Source organism: Colossoma macropomum, unplaced genomic scaffold, assembly GCF_904425465.1.
Source record: "Colossoma macropomum unplaced genomic scaffold, Colossoma_macropomum, whole genome shotgun sequence".
Taxonomy (NCBI): domain Eukaryota; kingdom Metazoa; phylum Chordata; class Actinopteri; order Characiformes; family Serrasalmidae; genus Colossoma; species Colossoma macropomum.
Genome location: NW_023494791.1, coordinates 12,028,249 through 12,051,009, shown reverse-complemented (window position 1 = coordinate 12,051,009; position 22,761 = coordinate 12,028,249). Strand labels below are relative to the sequence as shown.

Below are 22,761 nucleotides of genomic sequence, written 5' to 3'. Positions count from 1 at the left end.
ATGAGACAGGAAGGAATGTGTAATAATTCATTTTGTTTATCTTTATCTTTGAAAAAAAAGGAAATGACAACAAATTCCAATAATTTACTCATTTAGCACTGCCTTTCTTTTTCACCTTCACATTTATCATCTGGCAGATGACCTCAGCCAGAGTGCAACCGGAAGAATGAAAAGTGAGTAAGAGAACCTAGAAGGATGCATAACCTAACAGTCTTATCTGAGCTTGATCAAGTGCAGGAGTAACTTAGGGCAAAAGCATTTCATAGTGCAACAGTACAATACAACTAACAACATATTCTCATCTAGATGTAAAAGTGCAACTTCTTGGCAAGTGAAAAAATTAGCAAAGTGATCAAACATTCTGTACAAGTTCTGGCATTACAAAATAAGCATGTTGCACTGCCTTGCTATGATCGATTTATAGATAAGTGCTGGCCACACAACTGCTTGAAGATGTGACAATAAACCACTTCCGGTTCATGACTTTGCTTGCACAGGTGACAACTTTTGCTTTAACAGGCCCATGTGCAGACATTTTGAGGTGCAGGAGCTCAAGGGAAAAGGAAAGGGTAAGATGAACATGAAATAGACTTAATTTAATTTGCAGCAGATCGCAGAGATGCTTGTCAAACAAGTCACAGTTCAGAGAAAACCAAACGTAGTGTACATTTTCTCCAAGCCAGCCCAAAATTTAGGGGTTTAAAAGCTGTACCCTTACCTACTATTCTATTTAATTTCCATGAACTACTCAATTAAAAAAAATGACAAAAACTTGGGTTAGCAAGTTCTTTACTTATATAAAAACACAATGCCTACAGTGTGTTTGGTTGTTGTATATATAAATAACCATGTTATGCAATGTTTCACTTCCTTAAAGAGATTATCAGTATTTCCAGCAGTGCAGTCGTCCCACAGGTCAGAGGTGAAATCTCCACAGGCAATCAGTTCTGCACCAGAGGGGGCGCTCAATGAGTGATGAAGCTAATGGAGCCAGAAACTGATCCACAAGCTCTATGATCCTCATTGATACCACAAAGAATTCGTGAAGCGAGAGCCAACATATAAACATATTTTCAGAAACACAGTTACATGGTTTTGGCGAGAGAACGAGGGAATCATTCCACCTTCAGGCAGACAACAGAGACAGAGAAATTCTGCCCATTTCACTAAACTTTAGCCATTATTTTGTCCCTCCTCATGATTACAGAAAGGAAGGGGCTCATCCCCCACTGCGGTCTGTCTGAGCATGTGCCTGTTCTTTAATATCTTTCAAGTGTACTACAGACACTTCAAATTTGTGTGCTTTCATCTCTGTAGCCCCACTGTTGTTGGAGAAAATGGACTTTTTCAGTTGGCAAATATCAGAAGTATGTAGGTTTTACGTCTCATCGTCATTTCTCCTTTCCAAACTAGAAAGGGAAGATTTTTCAACTTCAGTGTAACTGACCTGCTTTTATAATTAAAGTAGCTTTGTTGCCTGTATTTTAATAGTTGTGGCTTCTGTTGCTTGTATTTTTTAACAGGAGATATTGGCATCTGAATTTTGCAGTGGAATAGCAGTGTGACCTTGAAAAATAGGTCAAGGTCATTAAATAAAATCAGGGACACTATTGTAGCATCCTGATATAATTTGATGAAGAGAAAAGCTTAAATAAATTAATTCAATTTGCAGATGGATGAAAACAGAAAGATACAGTGAAGGATAAATGCATTCAGTGCAAGGCCCTAAAGATGAGGAGTTGTTTACAAACAATCCAGAGGTGTTACATGATTGGCCTTTACAACTGGGTCAGTGCCGACATCTGACACCACAACACGCATGTAACTGGAGTGAGGCACAGCAGAGAAAAAGAAGAGAGGGGAGAAGAACGAGCATACCTGCATGCCTTCCTGGCCTGAGATGCCGACACCTACATCTGCCACCTGAATCATACTGACATCATTTGCTCCGTCACCTGAGATCCAAACCCAGACACGCATGTTAGTACACTATAGCTACTGACACAGAAGCAGCCTGCAAAACAGTACCTTGTAAAAATCTGACACTGTTTAATTCATTTATTTTCAGTCAAAAAGGCTATGAAGTACATTATTTTTCAGGAGATATTTTTGTGGAGATCATCCACTTGCATAAAGAAGTGGAAAGTCTAAGAGAAAAAAAAGGTGTTTCCAAAGCTGGTTTTGGTTTCCAAAAATGACTGAAAGATACAGAGAAAACAGGGCTCTTAACAACCATACAAGACCTGGTAGACCACCAAAACTGTCACCTTTAGAGTACTTAAGCTGTCATCTTTTAAAGATAAGATAATCAAGCTTGTTTCAGATCTGAAAAAATCTACACGTGTTTCTGTCCATCCTTCTACTGTGAGAAGACAACTGAATGGTCTGGGTCCGAATGGATGTGTATCTGTTAAGACCCAAACCTCAACATCATTGAATAGAATTACTTGGATCCAATGCTAACGCAACCAACTTCTAAGACTGAACTTTGGAGGTGTGGAAAAACATTCTTGCAGTTCAAGTTCAAATTGAATGTGATCTCTTTGAAAAACTGAAAGCAAGACTCCAAAAAAGAATGGAAGCTGTAATAAAGGCAAAGGGTGAACACACTAATCATATATATTATATTATGTATAATATTTAGTTGGTGAGGCTTCTGTGTAATTTTCAACTGAATATACATGTTCTGTTTTTTCTGATAGGTGGATAGCTTGTATTGGCAGTTGGCTGTTTTGACGTCAAATTAAATTAATTATTATTAATTATTAAGTGATAGGGTGGTCTCTGACTTTTGCACAGTATTGTATGTTGCAGATTCAATGAAGTAGCACGTATTACTGTCCTACCATTCACTGAACCATAGATTTATTATTCAGTTATTAATTTTAAGACTTATTCAGGAACTATTAAGAGCTATTCATGTACTTCTATAAATCAGATATGTGAGTTATGTAGTTGCGAGAGTGAAATGAAGATTGACATACTGTAAGTATTCACAGAAGTATGTACTAAACATTGTACTGACCAAAAACTACCAAGAAAAATGTTGCTTGCACAATAGCAGAATGGCAGCAGTAATCCGAAAACAACTTTCAAACTACTGTTAAACCTACATTTTAAATCTTAAGATTTCCTAAAACACGGTCACTGACCTATAGCCAGGGTCATGACCCCTAGGGAGTCCCCAACGAGTCGAACCACTTGGCTCTTCTGCAGGGGTGTGGATCTGCAGCATATGACTGACCGGCAGCCACTCGTCAGATCCAGAAATGCCTTCTGCAAGTCCTCGTGTAGGGCAAAGTCTAAAGTCCGGCCATCGATCACCAGAGTAAAGCCAGAAATAACAGCACCACCCTCAGACACGCCCATGCCACTGTCAGATAAACCCCTCTCTGTGATGGTGCCGATGTCTTGCTGGAGCTCACAGAGCCGAGCTTCACAAGCTTCCTGGAAAAAAAATTACACACATGGAATATTTACACTAGAGCCATGTATATGAAAAAGACATAAAATCTCCTTTGTCTTTCCTGGACTGTCATTAACTCCTAAACAACAGGCTTAACATTCAGTTATTAATCTTCTTCTTTTTCTTATTTTTAATAATAATGATCTCCCTCTCTCCTCACCTTACTGTCACAGTTGGCAGTCAGTAACCGGTCAGTTGGTCGCAGTAGTTTGCAGGCACAAGCTATGTTAACTGCCGTCTCCTGTTTGTCCCCTGTGAGGACCCATACTTTGATCCCTGCTCTCTGTAAAGCTTCAATAGTCTCGGGAACTTCTTCTTGCAGCCGATCTACTATACCGGTCGCCCCTGGAAACAGAGAAACATTTTTATGGCTCTTCATTAAGGCCAGCAGTGAGGAAAGAAAAAGAAAACAAGTCATTTTTGTTATTAACATTTATTTAATTTAAGATACCGACAAACTTTTTTTTTCCTTTTTCAGTCTTTCCCATACCAGTCATCAGTAATGTCTCACCCAATAAAGTAAGGTTATTTTCCAGTCGCTGGGCAGAATCTAGCAGAAGTTCCTCCCTGTTTTCAATACTGGTTTCAGCAAAAGCATGTCTCTTCAGCCATGCCTCGTACTCTGCCTCATCCAAGACCTGCCAATCACCGGAAAATTCCCATTTTAGTTACAATAAGAACACAGAGAAGGGCATGAATTCTTTAAAACTTTTTTCAGTAATTACATTTTTATTATTATATTTGTGGCAAAAGTCCAGAGAACTGTAACAGAGCAAATGCCAGTTTCATTTCTCTCTTTTTTTATAAAAGTGCTGAGAGGACATATTCAAAGTAGTAAAAAAAGGGAAGTGAAAAAGAAGGCATACTCTTTTAGCAACACATAGTGTGCGTAGGCCCTCTCTGGCGTATGCGTCCAGGTGTTGCTGTGTCCGTTCCATGATATCTCTCGAACAACTATCATCAGCTGCAGCACAAACAGACAAATCAACCCAGAGGCCATAGCTTACGGTAATAAAATACCTAAAACAAATGATGACAAATCTCATTTACCTGTAAATTACCAAAATGGCTACCACAAGATAACTTACTAATAGAGATCGGATTAATGTGCACAGTCCATTATTTAAGTATTGTACATAAGCATTTGCTGCACTACCTAGAACTGGTCTATACTGATTCCTTAATTTTTTTCTTTTTTTTTTTTATTGTTGTTCCACTGTAAAGAAATTTACTGACGTGGATTTCTCTAGAACAGTGGTGACAGGAAACCAGGGGCCACAATGTCAACACGTCTTCTGAATTTTTATATGGTGATATTGGTAAAACAGTCATAAAGTGGAGGTACTAAGTTCTGCATGTACCTCTCTGTCATGCCTCTTTGCATGTAGCCAGATGGTTTATTAATGTCCTGTTAGAATCTATTGTATTAACAATCTTTTACTGTTATTGACCAAAGAGAGAAAATATTACATGTACACTGTTAGAAATAAAGGTGCTGTGCAAGTACATTGTTTGTTCATAAAGGTACAAACAATGTAAATGCAACCTCAAAAGGTACAACAGTGGTTTTAAGGTCCAATTGTGTACCTTAAATAAGTCTGTCCTAGTGAAAAAGTACATATTTGTATCTTTTCATAACCTAATGTTTTAAAACAGAGCAATAAAATAAAAAGCCTGGAGACGAGACGGGGTGTGTGGAGTCAATACAACTTAGAAAATATAATTTCAATGTATTATGGTACAATTATGTTCCCTGACTAAAGGTACTGAGATGCACCCTTAAGCGGATCAACCCCAGTGACAAGAGGGGTACTGCCCCCGTGACGGTTTCGTACCATTTTTCTAAAAGCGCACAGTCGTATGTAAAGGTTTCAAATAAAATATTATTTACTTTTACCTTAAACTTATAATAATAGACATTTTTCTGTAATCTTCCATCAAAATCTAATGACTTTTGCCCAATTCTTAAAACGTCATCTGATTTTGGATTGCGTCACCATGCTGGCAGGAAAATAATATTAACCATTAATATCATCACTTCCTCTTCCCATTACCACCACCTGTCACTGAGGGAAAATGCTTAGCTAGCTCACAGACCCTCCTTGTTACTGCATTTTACTTGGAAATCAGTCGTGGTACGGAAGGAACTGCGTTATGATTTCTGATAGTAATACTATTTGACATGCTGTTTAAAATAGGCCTAGTTCTCTATTAGTTTAGTCCTCCATCAATACAGTTGGGCTACTATTCTATTATTAGCCTTACTAGTCAAGCAATAGCACACCTAATGTTGTGGTCAGTTCCATGATGACATTGTCAGCTCCTTTGGTGTAGGCCACCACCTGGCCAGTAAGCGGGTGCCGCACCACCACTGACATCCTCTTGCGTGCAGAGTCAAAGGGCAGCAGATGCAGGAGCGGGACAGAGAGGGGTCCGGTGCCAGGCAGGGCTACTAGCAACTGCTCCGGGGACCGGCCCAGCAGAGTGAAGCCGTACGCCCTGGCTGCCTGCACCAGGGCTGCTTCATCTGGGCTCTCCGCCTCATACAGCAACTCCTCCTCCTCCTCATCGTCATCATCATCATCGCCATCTTCTTCTTCGACAGAGTCTTCGTCAGCTAGCTCTATGTGAGGCTGCTGCTGCTGCAGCAGCCGCTCCTCATCCTTCCCACAGGCTCCCCTATGGTTGGGCAAGGGGGTGGAGCTGGGTGATGGAGTGTGTGTCGGTGTGTGGCTAGGCGTGGTGAAAGTGGGTGTGTGTGGCTGAGCGCTTGGGGTGTTGGGGGTGTTTGGGGCATAGGTGGCTGAGCGGCCCCGGGAGAACAGTCTGCGGGTAAGGCCCGGGGGGCTGTCTGCGCTTTGAGAGGGGGACAGGGAGAAGCGAGGGAGGCTGAGTTTCTGCAGCAGAGCCTTCATCTCTTCCAGAGAGCGCAGTGGAGTGCGAGCCACCGGCATCTGCACCTGTAACCAGCAACACATCTCATTTCAGACATGATCAACTAGCATCACAGCTTTTGAGGACCAGTTAGTGAAGTTACAAAATCTCTGGAATGCTATGATTGGTCACCTAAGTTTATTAATCATCAATAAAGTTGATTATGTGAATGTTGATTACACATTATGTACTTAAACACTCTACAATACTATATAACTGTCTACATGATATTTTGCAATTGGTATAACTGCAACTTCATCCTTGGGTTTTTTTTTATCATTAATGGATAATATTATTTGATACAAGCTGTAGCATCCTATCATCTATAAAATTTGTATTTTAAACATCTGCAATGATCTGTTGCAAGTCCTGGCCAGATGTTTGTCAGCATAATCCTTAAATATAACATTTTATTGAACCTACACTGCTACTGTTTATAAGCAATCGTCACTGACCATTTACAATCATATGCAAAAGTCTGAACACGCTGAGTCCCTTTTGAAGTAAAAATAAGTTAACACATTGTCTACAGGGAACAAACCTGAATAACATTTTTCTGCACATTTTAAAATAAATTTCTATTCATGCGCTGAGTCTGACATATTGGAAAAAATATATAAAATATAAAATGCACCATCATTTTTGCACAGGCCACATTTTGTGTTTTTTTTTTCCCCAAATATGTTAAATTCAGCACATGGACATAAGTAATTGTGCTTTAAAATGTGCAAAAGTGTGTTTGCTGTAGAGGATGTGTACTCTCAAACCTTTATATATTACTGTACATCTGGTACTGAAAAATGCTGATACTGTAAAAAACTACATATCACTTAAGGCTACTACAAACAGCTAGGCTAAGTTAGCAACTGTTTTCTAGCTAATGCTAAAGCTTTAGCCTTAAGACTCCCGAGAACACATTGTACACTGTCAGGAAAAAAAAAAGGTACAACCGTAGTTTTAAGGTCCAACTGTGTAGATTAATTAAGTTTTTAATTAACTTTCATTTAATAAACAGAGATTTATTTTGACCATTTTGTGTGTTATATTTTAATTGTATTATTTTTAAAAACATATAACATAAAAATTAATAAATTAAGTTCTGTCTTTAATCCACATGCATAACAAACATATACTGCAGGCATCAAAGAGCTCATATGTGCAAACTTGCTGACATTGCTCTCCATTTATTTGATACATGTGGCAAGGCTGCAGTACACTACACAAAGCATTGGGGGCGATATGGCTTCCACTGTTTTGCTGCATCATACAAGAAGAAATCAACTGGTGTACAGATGAACTTGCAGAGCTATGACAGGGACAGCTCAGAGAAACTGGCATAAGACCAAGTTTGATAAGCTGACTGCTTGAAATGAATAACTGTTAGACGAGGCCTACTACAGCCTTCAACATGTGCTTGTGATATGTGAGCTGAACAGACAGTGGCATGTGCACTCTTAAAAATAAACATATCAAAAAGGTTATTTTTCCTGATGCCAATAGAAGAACCACTTTTGCTTCCCTAAAGAACCTTATAACCTTATACAGAACTATTTTTGTAAAACAGAAGTGAATGTGAGGAACATTTTTAAAGTTTAAAGAACCTCCACATAATAAAAATGGTCTAGGAAGATCCCTTACATTGGTTTAGAACCTTTACATCATGTCAAACATGGTTCTTTAGGGAACCAAAAGTGGTTCCCTAAATAAACCTTTTGTGGCACCTTTTTATCAAGAATGTGGAGAGTTAATATAAACCTCTAAACAGTGGTGTGTTTCTGTAGATCAGAGCAGAAGCAAATGGTGTGAAATGTGATTACAGGTAACATGAGAGGAGGTGAAACAGGAGGTAACAAAAGAGGCCATAAATGCCTAGGAATCGTACCATGTGGCGCGGCTGGCTGGGGGAGGACACCACCACTGTGTTGCAGACGGTTAGAGCAAGGAAAAAGTCCAGGATGTGGGAGAGTTCTGCAGTGTCATGTCTAAGAGGAGGACACATAGGGAGAGGAGAGCGCACTCAGCTTTCTCTGTAGCTGCACATCTGGAACCACTGCGCACTCCTGAGGAACAAATACACACATACACAAAGCTAAATGTCAACACTGTCTAATGTTCAGATACCATTAACCCTTTGAACTGTATTTGCCATCATGTAGTCATCATCTTTATTCGTGTAGCACCTTTCATACATTGAATACAGCTAAAAGTGCCTCACTATGAGGAAGGCAAATGAAAGCCAGCATAAAAGAAAGAACTGAAAACTTCCTTCTCTGAAAAACAGAAAACTTCCTTGAAAAAAGAAAGGAAAATAAAAATGTAAAATCAATTCTGAAGATAAATACTTCTGAAGTAACAATAAATAAATAAGAATAAAGGGTTATATAATAATGAAATGGACAAAAATAAATTGTAGCACATAAAAAAATTGAAAATCTAAAGGAAATTTAAATAATATTAAAAATAAACATTTGCCTATAAAAAGTCAAATGCTAACATAAATTAAACTACAGAAAAGCTGCCTTTTAAAACCGCTAACTGAATATGCGTGCTCTGTGTCTCATGGGAGATTAACTCTAAACGCAGCCTCACCATTTCTTTTGTGCTTTGTTCTTAGGAACCTTAGGAAGACTTTAGAAATGTTCTTAAGAAAAGAGAAAAAATGCTCTTTTGGCTACACTGTCAATGTCAACTAAATTAAGCATCAAGGATAAAACCCAGGTCTCACACTTCAGATTTAATATATGCTAAACTTCATAGTTCTATCATTTTTGATCTATGTACAGTAGATCCAGTAAGTAGAATTTCATTGAGTTTTGTCCATTAATTTTCAAGAAATTGCTGTTCATTCAATTTATCACACTGAACCAACAGTTAATTAGCTTCACTGTCATAAAGACATAACTTGCACATCAGTTTAATCTCTTAAATAGCCAGTGCCCACCGGCGGGCCCAGTTTTATTACACACTTCTATGACCTAAGAATAGCTCAGCCAATTTGTCCCTATAGTTACTGAATAATAAACCCGTAATAAACCTGGGATTTTAAGGGATTCATGTTAGTATAATTTATAGTGGTTGCTATTATTATTTATTATTCTAATAGTATACAAATAAATTAATTATGATTAGGATTCTCCTTTATTCACCATGGTACTGCTAAAAGCCCCAGCTGCGTGTCGCCGGAGTGTGTCATGTGGCGAGTGTATGTCAGAGCCTGCAGCAAGTGTGTTGAGAGATACGGAGCTGTGATTGCAGTTGAGAGACTTCCTGCTGGAGCGAGAGCGCAGTGAGAGTGTGTTATCCAGCGGCCCGTGGCACTGCTCTTCATACAGCTCCATGGCACGTGCTGGAAGTTGGAATAGAAATACGTATTACTGCAGAGTCATCACATAATGCCAACATGAAGCATATGCAGATACATCAGTTGAAAGCTGAAATAATATCACAGTCTTTTAGGCCACACAACATGCACCCAACATGTATGTTTTTACTGACCATTTTTATTTGCTGATAACAAATGATAAGGTCTTACAGTCTGTTTTCAGGGTCAATATCTTGCTTAGCTTCTGTGCTACTATAGCTCTGTACTACAGAGTTTTAGTTCCAACCTGCATCAAAAACACTAACAGTAATGCATCCGATCCAGCCAATCAGGTTTGGCAGACTATGTTTGGAACTAGATTCTGCAGGAAGGTAGATCTCCAGGGCCAGGGTTCATGACCACTGCTGTACAGAAACTTAAATGGCCCATATAATGGAAAATCAAATTCTTCTTCTCTTCTTGTGACAAAAAACAATATGGGCCCTTTAAGATTACTAAGATTTCATGATGAACTGAACAACAGAGGTCCAAAATAATTTGTAATTAAAACTTATCACATTAAGATACATTATATGTCCAAAAGCTTCTAGGCACCTGCTCATCCAACTTTTCTTCTGAAATCAAGAACATCAATAGAGAGTTTGCCCCTCATTTGCTGCAGCACCAGCCTCTACTCTTCTAGGAAATCTTTACACTAGATGTTGGAACATTGCTGTATGGACTTGATTGCAATCAGCCACAAGAGCATTACTGAGATCAGATACTGATGTTGAATGATTACTTCTGGATCACAAATGCCAATCTAACTTATCCTAAGGGTACTGGATGGAGCATTATCAGTCCAGAGAATGCAGTTCCTCTGCTCCACAGCCCAACACTGTTGGGCATGGTGACTTTAGGCTCATGTGTGGCTCCTCTAGAGCATCCTATTCTATTGGTGGTGCCTTTTCTATAGTGCTTTGCTAATCTATAAGGCAATTCAAGCTGCCTCTGTGCAAATGAACACCTGTGTCAGCAATGGATACAACTCAAAGTAGCTGATTTAACTAATCAGAAGGGAATATATAGTGTGAGATTTTACATAAAGTGTGTAGAGGTATGAAAACAGTGCCATACTAATACCTAGTCAAATATATTAACTATCCTACAGTCACTGAGTTCATAAAGAGCAAAGATTTTAGAAGTCACCACAAACAGGGTGGTTTATATTGTTTTTGAATATGCTGACAGGCAGTGATTCTGCTAGCTCACTAAGCCACAACAAACTAATTGGAAGTGAGTGTATAAGGTATATGACCAACTTGACCAAACAGTTCCTCCTGTCACTTGGCACTAAAACAAGGCAAGCAGCCCACAGTGTTATGGCTACAGTAACATCCTGCAGGCTGCAGCAGGCCATATAAACAGAAAGGGGGTTTGTCCACCCTGCTAAAAGAATAGTTTTTTTTTTTAACATATTTTAAGTATTTGTGTTCATATACAAGAAAAATAATACTGTAACACAGTTACTGTAATACAAACTGAAAATGTTTTCATGACATTCAAAGCGAACAATAAAAGACACAGTTTGTAGAACCCATTCATTAATAAACCACTGAGGAAAACTGATAGAAGTGGCTCAGCAAGCTCAAACAAATGAAGAGACACACAGACATGTTTGTTATCAAACCACTGCAGGTCATCATTGGGGTGGGGTAAAACTGACCGTTTTCATGATGAGGGTACTCAGTGCCAGCAACAGTGCACCGGCGGAACAGCATGCGGTTCTCCGTAAGGGTTCCTGTCTTGTCAGAGAACAGGTACTGGATCTGTCCTAGATCCTCCGTAATGTTCAGTGCCCTGCACTGCACACTAGAATCCAGCCTGGCATTATACAGATCCAGATCATTCTGGATAAAATAGATCTGTCCCAACTTCACTATTTCTATAGACACATACAAGGAGACTGGAATGAGCACCTGTAACAAACACAGAGATAAAAAAGAGGGTAAGAGCACATGTGTATGTTTAAGTGAGAATCAGAATCAGGCTTTATTGGCCAAGTACTGCAAGTCTGCAAATACAAGGAATTTGCCTTTGTTTACACAGTAACTCACAATATAATGCAGATATCTGATATCCAATATTTTTCATGTCAAGCATAATTGCTCTTGCCGTTATATAAACATTTGTACAAATATACATTCATTAAAAAATGTAAGATTATAATGTAGTAAAATGCAGACATATTAGCATCTAAACATTCCCATTCAAACCCGCTCGATGCCAATAATTTATTTTTTAAGCAAATATCTGCTGAAACCAAAATAACTTTAAGCCTGCTATAAATTCCTACAATACACAGTAGCACACACTGCCATATACAGTCATATTCAAAAGTTTGAGCACCCTTGGTTTTGGACTACACTCCACAGCACATCAACCTTAAGCCTGCACTCCAGTTCACTCCGCTTATGATTTCCAAAGTGAAAGAAAGCACACATCCTCTACAGAGAACATACTTCTGTTACATTTTAATGCACAGTTAATGTTTATTTGCTGAATTTAACATATTAGGGAAAAATAAACAAAAAGTGGCCTAGGCAAAAGTTATAGCACATTTTATATTTTATGTTACCTTTTTTCCGATACATTAAACTTGTGCACTACAATTTGCAGAAAAATGCCACATTTAAGTTTGTCCCCTGCAGAACATGTGTTCGCTTATATTCACTTTTGTTTTCGCATGCAATTTGAACAGGGGCGTTCAAACTTTTGCATATGACTGTACATATGCAAACATCCATTGCAACAAACATTTTATATTCAGATATACAGCAGTAAGAGTTAGCAAAACTGAATGACAAAACCTAATAAAATAAAATAAAAAAGTCAGGTATAAAAACAATGTAAGTGCCATGAACACTGATTACATTCATGGCTGTAATGGTATAAGCAAAGAAAGGTTTAGCAGTTTAGTCTGAGAAACCATAAATATCCACAATACTGACTAAGCAACCTTATGAGGCCATGAAGACAGTATGCTGGTAGCCAGTGTGGGTCAGAGTAGACGTGTTTGCAGAGATGCTATATATACACACACCTGCAGGACAATAATCATAGTCCAGAACATGTAGAAGCCAGCAAGGGCAGGGTGTGTGTCATCAGGGATCATGAAGACAGGATCCTTCAGACCGCTCAGCCACACACCATGGCCTAATCAACAAAAGCAGAATCCTGATTTAATAATGTAGACACAAACAAATAACATCAAATAATATTACAGTAAATGAATGCTGTAAAACAGATGGTTCTGGTTCTAAAATCTGATTGGCCAAGTCACATGAAATAGTAAATATACACACCTCAACTGAATTCTGTATTTGTGATTATTATTAATAATAAATTCAATGATTTATTGAACACTGGTGTATTTAATCAATCATACTGTCTACTGTGTCACTTTTTTTGGACGTTTTATAAAAAGAACAAGCCTGAGTCTGTGTGTGATTTTACTACAGGGGTTTATAAGCATTCAGTTTCAGATGTGCCAAACATCAGCTCTTAACCATGGCTAAATTACTGTACTGCACCACCTTGACTGGCTTTTGGGACTGCTTTAAAGAATATCCACAATCTGACAATGATCTGTTGGTGTGGATGCACTGAGTAGCATATGGCATGTAGGAGTGAGTGATACATACCCACAGCAGCAGTAAGGCACATGAGCAGCAGTAGGACTACACTCCACAGGACATCTACATTAAGCCTGCGCTCCAGTTTACTGCGCTTATAGCGCGGCCCGCTGTTATTCTGCATTGCTTTTGTCTCATGACCTGTTAAAATTTCAGACACTTCATTTGTTCCCATATACAAAATAAAGTATCAGCAAGAAACAAATGTTCTTAATATATCCAACATGGAATACAGCTCATTAGTTCATACGGATGTCAAGGAACAAGAAAGCAGCGGAAATAGCTTTTCCAAATATAACAGCTGAAATATAACAATATATCAACTGTTTGGCTTTTGTCTTATTTAATTCTCCAATGTAAGGTCCATGCACTGCAAGCCTGTGCAAAAGTCCAAGACTTTTAAATGCTATGTTTTCAACAGCAGTAATAAGAAATGAGTACTTCTTCACTCTTGTATAGTATACAGTAGGGCTGCACAGTATGGATATAAAAAGCTGTTGGATATCACAATGACAATATGAGAAGCAGTAAATTATGATTAAAGTACTGTGCCTCTGACTCTAGGGTGTAAACAGAAATAGAACTAGCATCTCCTTCAGGCAAATAGCTAAAATAAAAAAAATACTGATAGCTATTTACATGAAAACTGCAAACATATTTTATACACTCAGAGGCTGAGAATCAGTCAGCATTTCATGAAAGAGGACAAAGTCTCTATATATTTTTTTTAATTTTACAAAGGATTACAAAAATGAATAAACAAACATTTAATTCCTTAATAACTTCCTTATAGTGATGCAGGTTTGTTGTGACAACCATTATTGAATGACACATTTTACAAAACAAAACACTGGGAGTGACAACAGTCATCACAATTTAAGTACAGGCTAGTAGTTCAGGACAGAGTAGTTTTGCACTGCGCACTGTTTAACCCCAGCAACCACTCATTGTTCTCCTAACTATTTGTTCCTGCCAGTCTATTAACACCACCTTGGCACTGTGTGTGAAGTAATTTGATCTGTTTTGTCATAGCAGCTCTTTGTGATGTATTTATTGCAGAAACTCATTCAGTGATAATAATACAAAAATGGTTTATTGTGCAGCTCTAGTATATGCCTCTTCTAAAATAAATCAAAAGCATGTGATATTTTGAAAAAAAAGGTGACATTCTTGCAACTCCAGGAAATGAAAAAAAAAAATATCTGGTGCATCTGTAATTTCTGAGAAAGCTTCAACTGTAGTATTAAACCAGTCGGGTCTAGCTCTGAAGTGCTTTTAGATTTTCTCATCCTGTAAGTGTAGGACCTGTGCAACTATCAAGTCCACAAGACTGTAACATCTTGCAATGTACAGACCTTTCAGGGAGCTGTGGCCATTAAGAACACATGCTACTGACTCCAGATGTTGAGCATTCGTGCAGCAGATAAAAAGGTAAATCAGTGGACAGGTACCAAAGTGCAAGCAGGTATTTAGTTGGAATAATTTGTATACATACATGCACACACACACACACATACATGCACACTTTTAACTTTTAACTGGTGTTACCTGCATAGACCACAATGCCAGTCACAGTCTCTGTGTTCCTCACTGTACAGCTTCTCAACAGGAGGTTTTCACTATGTAATCCCACTCTTACTTTATTAGGGTGCTCCCTGAACACACACACATACAGAGACAAATGTTATAGAGTAAGCAAGTAAGCTTTGTCTCTATATATTTACATAACAAACCAACATCACCATTAGCATAAAAATTAAAAATCTGAAATATCAACAGTTCACTCATATAGACTCACATGTAGCCCCTAAAGCGCCTCAGATCATTATTGGGGTTTTCACACTCGATGCGACTGTTGAAGTTTTCTGGAGTAAATTCTGATCCCTAAGACAAAGGGCATACAGATAATAAAGTGAGATGCCAGTTTATTAGGAACACTCTTGCAGCTACTCATAATCCATTTTTGGAGGTTTATCTAAAAATCTCAATTCCAAAAAAGTTGGGATCACAGTCCATGTTTCCACTGCACATCAGTCAACTTCAGAGAAGCTGAAACCCAGAGAAGTCGGGAGAGTTTCTGAACGTTGTTGTCATATGGCTTTCGCTGTGCATAGTACAATCGTAACTTGCATTTGTGGATGAAGAGACAAACAGTGTTCTCTGGCAATGGTTTGTCAAAGCATTCCCGAGCCTATGTGGAGATATGTATGCATCACAGAAGCATGCCATTTTTAACACGGTGCCATCTGAGGGATCGAAGGTCACAGGCATTCAGCTGCGTTTTTGGCCTGTATGCACAGAGATTTCTTCAGATTCCCTGAATCTTTTAATGAAAATATGCACCAAAGAGGGTGAAATACCTAAAATTCTTGCAATCACTCATGGAGGGACATTGTTCTAAAACAGCTGGATTATTCACTGATGCATTTTTTGGCAAAGTAGCGGGCCTTTACCCATCCTTGCTCATAAAGGACTTGGCCTTTCCTGAATGCTCCTTATATACCTTATAAGTCTTGTTGTCTCTCCTTTTTAAGATATTTCTTTAAAACCTCACATAGTTCCTACTCTTAAATTGCCCCTGTCCTGAATTTTCTGAACATGACAGGCATCAATTTCAGAATGAGCATATATTTATAAAAAACAATGACGTTCAAAATGTAATACACACATACTGTGTTTGTTCAAATACAGGTCAAAGTGGATTTACAAATCAGCGCTCTCTCTATTTATTTGCATTTCACATATTGTCACAATGTTTCTGGAATTGAGGTTTGTTCCATTTAGGTCCACTTTATTGTTTCTAGTTACAGACTGTAGCTCCTCTGTTGCTTTACAATTTATCAGTCCCCTCTACCTCATTAATCAATGCAGAGGGACCACTGACCAGATATTAATTAGGTGGTTGAACATTCTCAGCACAGCAGTGATACTAACTTAGTAGTGGTATAGTAGGGGGTGTTGCTTGGAGTATATAAATGGGTTTTTGGACAAAGAAGAGCTATAGTCTCTAACAGTACAAAGTGTAACAACAGTGTATAATCCCTTGATTTAAATGATTTAAATAATTTGTATGCCTGATTTAAGTCATTAGAGTTAAAAGAAGGAGCTAATGATAATAGTTTTAGCTCACTTGTTGAGGAAGGTCTCGGACCACCTGTCTCTGTTTGAGGTTTGTTTCCCCATCCAGATTGGCAGTTTCAATGTAACATATTCCATTTGGGTCAGATGAGTGGAGCAGCACCATGTCAGCAGGAATGATCTCATTACAGCACAGACGCACTACATCACCCACACAAACTTCAGCCCAGCGCCGCTCCACATATCGCCTCTGCCTCCTACAACACACATACACAAAAATATCAAACATTTTTTAGGTCAGATTTGTATTATGGCAGCATGCATAATAGTTTAAACAATTTAAACATTGCTACAATTATTCCATGTATTTCCTTCCTTCTCACACAACACCCACAGACACACAAAACTGCAACTCGCACAAAAACTAAGCACTACTTTATGTACGCTGCTTTGACGTCAACAACAAACGAAAAAAAACGGAAACTCGGCCACAGGAGCACAAAATGTAACAATAATCCTTCCCTTTATGTCAAGACCACATGGGATTCATACTGAACTAGGCTAAACAACTTCACCAGCCTGAGAATGCTGTGAGTCTCAATCAGTATCGCACCAACACTCAGTATCAGTACTGGCCTTCATACTGGCACTTAAAAACAGAGACAGTGTTGTAAACAAAAGGATACCGATAACATGAAGACATTGCTTGCATGCACACCAGTAGGACCACTTCTTTGAAATGACTCCAGAATTAAATGGTTGAGATGTAAACAAAGTTATTCAGGTTTTGATGTGAAATGGTGCATTGTAGAGAAACTTACTGACCCACATCTTCTTTACAGTGGTGGTGACAGGAACCAGAAGTCACAATATCTACAATGCAAATCTAAGATTATAATTGTAACGTTGATAATGGTAAAATGTGAAAACCTTATGTGATGCAGCTTTTAGAGGCATTTAACACTTCAGATGTCTGGTTCCCATCACCACCACTGTGAAGAATTCTCACTCTTTAAAACAGAGCATTCAAATCAAACCACTTTCAATCACTTTGTTTAAACCTGAACCCCTTCATTGTGCAGAAACAGTGGAAAAAAGCAAAGTTTAGTGGCTTGAAAACCATTCAAATGTGAAGTTATCCAACCAGTGAATGCTATTCCTTCAAGCTGAGTGTGTTTTAACTGTAACACATATGGACAGGTATCGGAAGGAAAAAGAGGTATTGGTGAATCCCTAATTCAAATGCTATTAATGATTTAACTGCTTTAACACCCTGAGGATTATTATTCAGTAATTACATGAAAAACAAGTTATGCTTAATAAGAGTAAGGAATGGAACTGCTGGCAGTTCTGTGAAGTTTTAGAGGTTAACCTCCGGAGTTTATGTAGTCTACAATATGAAACATTGGTAACGTACATGCGCTGTCTATCTTGAGCAAGTTTGTGATATGATACAGCCTGCCTTATAGGTTTTATGACACACTGCACTTTAATCACCTGTAAGACTTGCCTTCATATGTCAAATGTGTTGCTAGAGGGACTGGAGTGAGTTTGGGCACACAAAGCAACTGATAATATGGTGGGACATTCCTCATGGGTACACAAGCAATCACACACACACAGACACACACACAAGCAGGGTGTAATCCATTGTTTAGTGCACCTCTGACCCAGAAATATGCGTACTAATAAAACAATCATCAATACCATAAGTGTGGTGCAAGTTAACCATTAATTCAAGCCCAGTAGTTTCACTTATCAGGAACTTCTGTACTATTTATCTGTATAAGTAGCTTTATCAATGTGCAAAATAACAAACTGCCTTACGTAAAACGACAAAAGCCTGAGGAGTTCACAGTACAAGCTTTAGGTGTTTATTCAGTAGACATTATAGAAAAAGTCTGACTACTTGATCTGTTGTCGCTACAGTGACGGCACTGCTGAACTCTGTGTAGTTAAATTAGTGGACGCGTTAAGAAAAATAACAGCACATGCCTAATTATTTACAAGGGTAACCTTAGAACTTTACTATCAATGTACATTAGGCACAGCTTTAACCCCTTAAGCTTCTTTGAGTGTCCACATCCTAAGAAACTACATGAAAACAAGTTGTTATTAAAAGGGGAATTGACCATTTTTTTAAAAACTTCTTTGAGAGTGGTTTGATGTGAAACGCTCAGTCGCAGGGAAACTTATTGAGTCAGAGCTGTGGTGACACTGAATGTAAATGAGTTTAATGCCTCTAAAAGCTACATTACAGGAAGTTATTAGTTTTGAGATGTTTTGGACTAAAGTGACAGAGCGGTATATGCATGGCACTGTAAGGCCAAACAGCACCCAAATAAAGCTTTTCTTTTCAGATTTCCACTATTTTACCATCATCAACATTACATATAAAACTCAGAAGACATGTGTAGGTTTACTGATGGTTTTAGATAGTAAACACAATAGCTATATTTGTGTTGCAAACATCATAAACCCTTGTTCCTACCACAACCACTGTAAAGAAAATCCAAATCAGTAAGCTTCTCTGTAATTAACCATTTCACTTTAGACCACTCTGAATGACTTTGTTTACATTTCAACAACAATTCAGAAATTTTGAAAAATCAGTGGAATTCCCCTTTTAGATATACAAGTGTGCAAGGTTAACAAAAGGATGAAAGAAAAACAGTTACGGTCAAACAGAGCACGTGACTGTCCAAAGATTTACACTGGCACTGCCATACATCACAGAGAACGAGATGTATCAGCTCGGACTGGGTGAGAGAGTGGAAGAAAGAGACCAGAGAGACCGGCCTTTGTGAGCACTGAAGTTTAGTGTATTCCCATTACAGTAATGTCAGGAGGCCTTAAGAGCTGCAGTATCTTCATAACACACACAAACACACACCCCTTCCCCCAGCACCTGCCCTGAGAGCTGTGTAATCAGCTCACAGGCAATTGCTACTAGCTACTCCGCTGTTCTGAGCACGACTGAAAAACAGAGCTGGCTGAAGAAACAGCTTCAAGAAAGGATTGAACTAATGACTAAAAGTATACAAGAACAGTAATGCAACAGCTCAAAAAGAGCACGTTTCAGTTTTTCATTAAACGTCACAGATCTGAGAAAGACGAAAACTAAAGAAAATGTTTAGGAAAGTCTTAGAGAGTTTTTTCTTGCCACTGTCGTAGCCGTGATGATTACAAGTTTGGACATGCTGCATATAAGAAATGATACACTCTTTAAAAAGATGTTTTTTTCAAGGGTTCTTCACTAAAGAAAATGGTTCCATCTAGAACCATGAACATTCAAAGAACCCTTTGCATGATTATAGTGTTCTTTGCATCGTGAAAGGGTTCTACAGACTGATATAGAATTTCGGATACAGCAAGTTTCCCACTTTTCCATAGTATTCTGTAATATAATGTAATGTGAATACTATTCAGTGTACTTTTTCAGTACAGTGTCAGATTTTGTGTTTGTACTGCTAAAAGTTTGATTTTCAGACTTGCATGACCAAATCATACACAGCAAATGGATATGAGCTAAGCATCATGTTTGGCTTTAGGGCTTTCCCATCTGCTTTGATCTGTAATTAGTCACCTCTGTAGCTGTATTACAACAGCATGCCAGTTAATCAGCTGGCAGCTAAGTGAACTAAGGGACTCTAAACCCAAAGACTGCGTAGAATTCTTCTGAAACACCTCTTTACATCTTTGAATGATACTTCTGTACATCTGTTTTCATGTTTAACGCATGTTCACCTGTCATACGTGTCACAAAGCAGGTTGTTGACCTGCCGGTCAGATTTTCTCCTTCGCTGATCTTCCCACAGGTCTTTTACAGCTGTGACGGACATTACCAGAACAATGGGTATGACTGCAATCTCTGGCTGAAACGCGTTCACAATGGGCACGAAATTTAACGCAGCTAAAAAAAGAAAATAGAAGTTGGAGAAGCGGTGAAGCTGCTCAAACAGGTTCTTGGGGATGAAAGAGAGGAAGGTGTACTTGGTGGTCCTGATCTTATTCCCACTGTACTTCTTCTGTAATCTCTCAGCTTCCTCATCATAAGTCCAGCTTGGGATCACCACTCTCCTCTTCTTTGCCTGGGGGTCTCTCCCCAACCCAGGTCCCTGCATATCTGCTGGTGAAGCCACGAAAAAGCCCTACAGGCACCGAGCCTTCAACTTCAGTAAGAAATGTCGGCTGAAAACGTCCCTGACGTCCAAATCAGACAACACCTTTATCTCCAACATGTCCAGCCGCTTTCACAAATTTGACTGTGTCTTAAATCCGCATCTCATTAGCTTTCAGTGTCTTCATCCTTCCTAGCAATGTCCCGCACTTCCCTGGGGTGGAATCCACTTCTTCAGTGCGTTTGGTGTTTTTCGAGGATCTTCTCGCGGAGAGAGCACAGTGTGTACATACGCATGTTGCAGGTGTATCTGACGCCAAGCCTGGCAATCTAAAGCACACACACAGGGCCGCTCCTCATCCAGGAAACAATCCCAGAAGTCATAAAAAATCAGAGTGAAGGTGCTTTCGAAATATAGGACAGAAAGACAAAGTGGTTGGTAAATGAATGCCCAGCTAACGCTCTTTAGAATGCTGTCTGTTGCTTGCTCAGAGGCCCAACACTAGTAGCTATGATACACATAGAACAATAGTCACAAGCATTACTTCGAAAAAGTGACGCTGAACAGGGTGTGCTCTGTCTGTCCGAAATGACAGCGGTAAGTAATCTACTACAGCCAATTTAAAAGACTCATTAATCAGTGAGTTAATATAACACAAGGGTAGAAAGGCACAGGGGAGGGAGGGAGAGACTCTTCATTGAAGTCACAGTCACTTACAGCAACCTATAACTTTTACTGCTTTTCCTGAAAAACACTCCCACCTTATTTGTAGATTCTGGAACTAGCCCACCTGTTCAGGTTGAGAGCTGGGGAGGGACTTCCACACATCAAAGCCCATAACAGGCTTTTGCAATATTTTTTGTATTTCCTGTAACGGGTTAACAATTTTGTTCTGTCTACCAGCAGTTTAAGACAAATGTTCTGTCATAAGAAAAATTTATTAACGTATTTAATTTTTAGTTTTTACTTCACTTTTCCAAGTATTTTCAAAATAAATATAAAGCAAAACTTTCACTGTCTGCAACTTATGTATTTTCTCTTTGTTGAACTACATTTTAAATCAGAAATTAATTTAAATTAAATTATAAAAAAAGGAAAATAAAATTAGTACATAAACATGCACCATGTGTACTTCTTAAATATCTGTTTCATTTTCCTCACATGGCAATTGTGCAAGTTTATTATAGTTTATTACCAAGTGAACTGGAATATCATCATGTTGTGCTTTCTTTGTGTGTATTTAAAGAATTATATATGGAAGATAAATAGACATATCATGCCATCAAAACACTTTTTTTATCCTATTCACTTTCTTTAGTTATTCTTCCAAAGCAATATTACGGTACAGTCACAAACTTGATATAAACTCAGGCTACGGATCACCACAATAAGCTTGGATGATAATGTACATTTAGACAAACGATTATTGTCTGTAGAACCATCATGATAAACAGTATCATTGAGATCCAGACACGAAGAAAAAAAGCATGTGGCATGAGAAACATAACAAAATAATGATTGATTGCATAATAATTGGTGATTATTTAAATTATATTTATTTGATATATTCAGTTATCGGCCCATGCCCACACGAAAGTATCAGGTATTAGTCCTAAAGGTATTGTTTGCCATAAGAAACGTCAATGAATATGAATAAACTTTCAGAAACAAGCTATTCATGCCCTTCATGGAGATCAATGAAAGTGCCAGGGCCCAAAACTGCAGAGTCTCATACAAAATATAAGGAGCGTGGTTACAGCATTCAGCACAGAACACTTCAGCACAGTGTGAGGTAAGGCTGAACAATTTGGGATAAATATGTGTTTGTGATTTTTGTGACCAATATTGTAATTGCGATTTTAATTGTGTTTTTTGGCTATAAACACTAACACATCAACATTTTCTAGCTTGAGGCTTGAACGCTAAATTTAGTTTGCAGGGCTGCCCGATGTTATTGTGTTGTTAGCAACACACCACATTTTTCCCATTTAAAACTTAGAACAATGTTGTTGATAATATAGGACATAATTAATATGGCAGCTGTTGCGATTTGAAAACTGTAGTCTTTCAATTGCGATTTCAAAATAAAAAGAATTTAGCTTTCAGCCCTAACGTGAGGCCAACTGTCAAAAAGCCAAAAACAAAAGGGAATACATAAAAAAAAAA

The 22,761-nt window shown here is 38.4% G+C and overlaps 1 protein-coding gene across 1 annotated transcript in view; it reads right to left on the bottom strand.

Annotated features, from left to right (window-relative positions):
• Positions 1-21,145, bottom strand: part of atp10d (ATPase phospholipid transporting 10D) — a 28,149-nt gene extending 7,004 nt beyond the window's left edge. Inside the window, 16 exon segments of the mRNA XM_036573902.1 lie at positions 1,879-1,955; positions 3,153-3,447; positions 3,627-3,811; positions 3,978-4,104; positions 4,333-4,430; positions 5,751-6,426; positions 8,283-8,402; positions 8,404-8,460; positions 9,547-9,746; positions 11,428-11,680; positions 12,805-12,917; positions 13,406-13,537; positions 14,945-15,051; positions 15,195-15,280; positions 16,527-16,731; positions 20,222-21,145. Of these exon segments, the coding sequence (XP_036429795.1) occupies positions 1,879-1,955; positions 3,153-3,447; positions 3,627-3,811; positions 3,978-4,104; positions 4,333-4,430; positions 5,751-6,426; positions 8,283-8,402; positions 8,404-8,460; positions 9,547-9,746; positions 11,428-11,680; positions 12,805-12,917; positions 13,406-13,537; positions 14,945-15,051; positions 15,195-15,280; positions 16,527-16,731; positions 20,222-20,598 (3,108 nt within the window). The 5' untranslated portion in view covers positions 20,599-21,145.
• Positions 21,146-22,761: the final 1,616 nt, after the last annotated feature.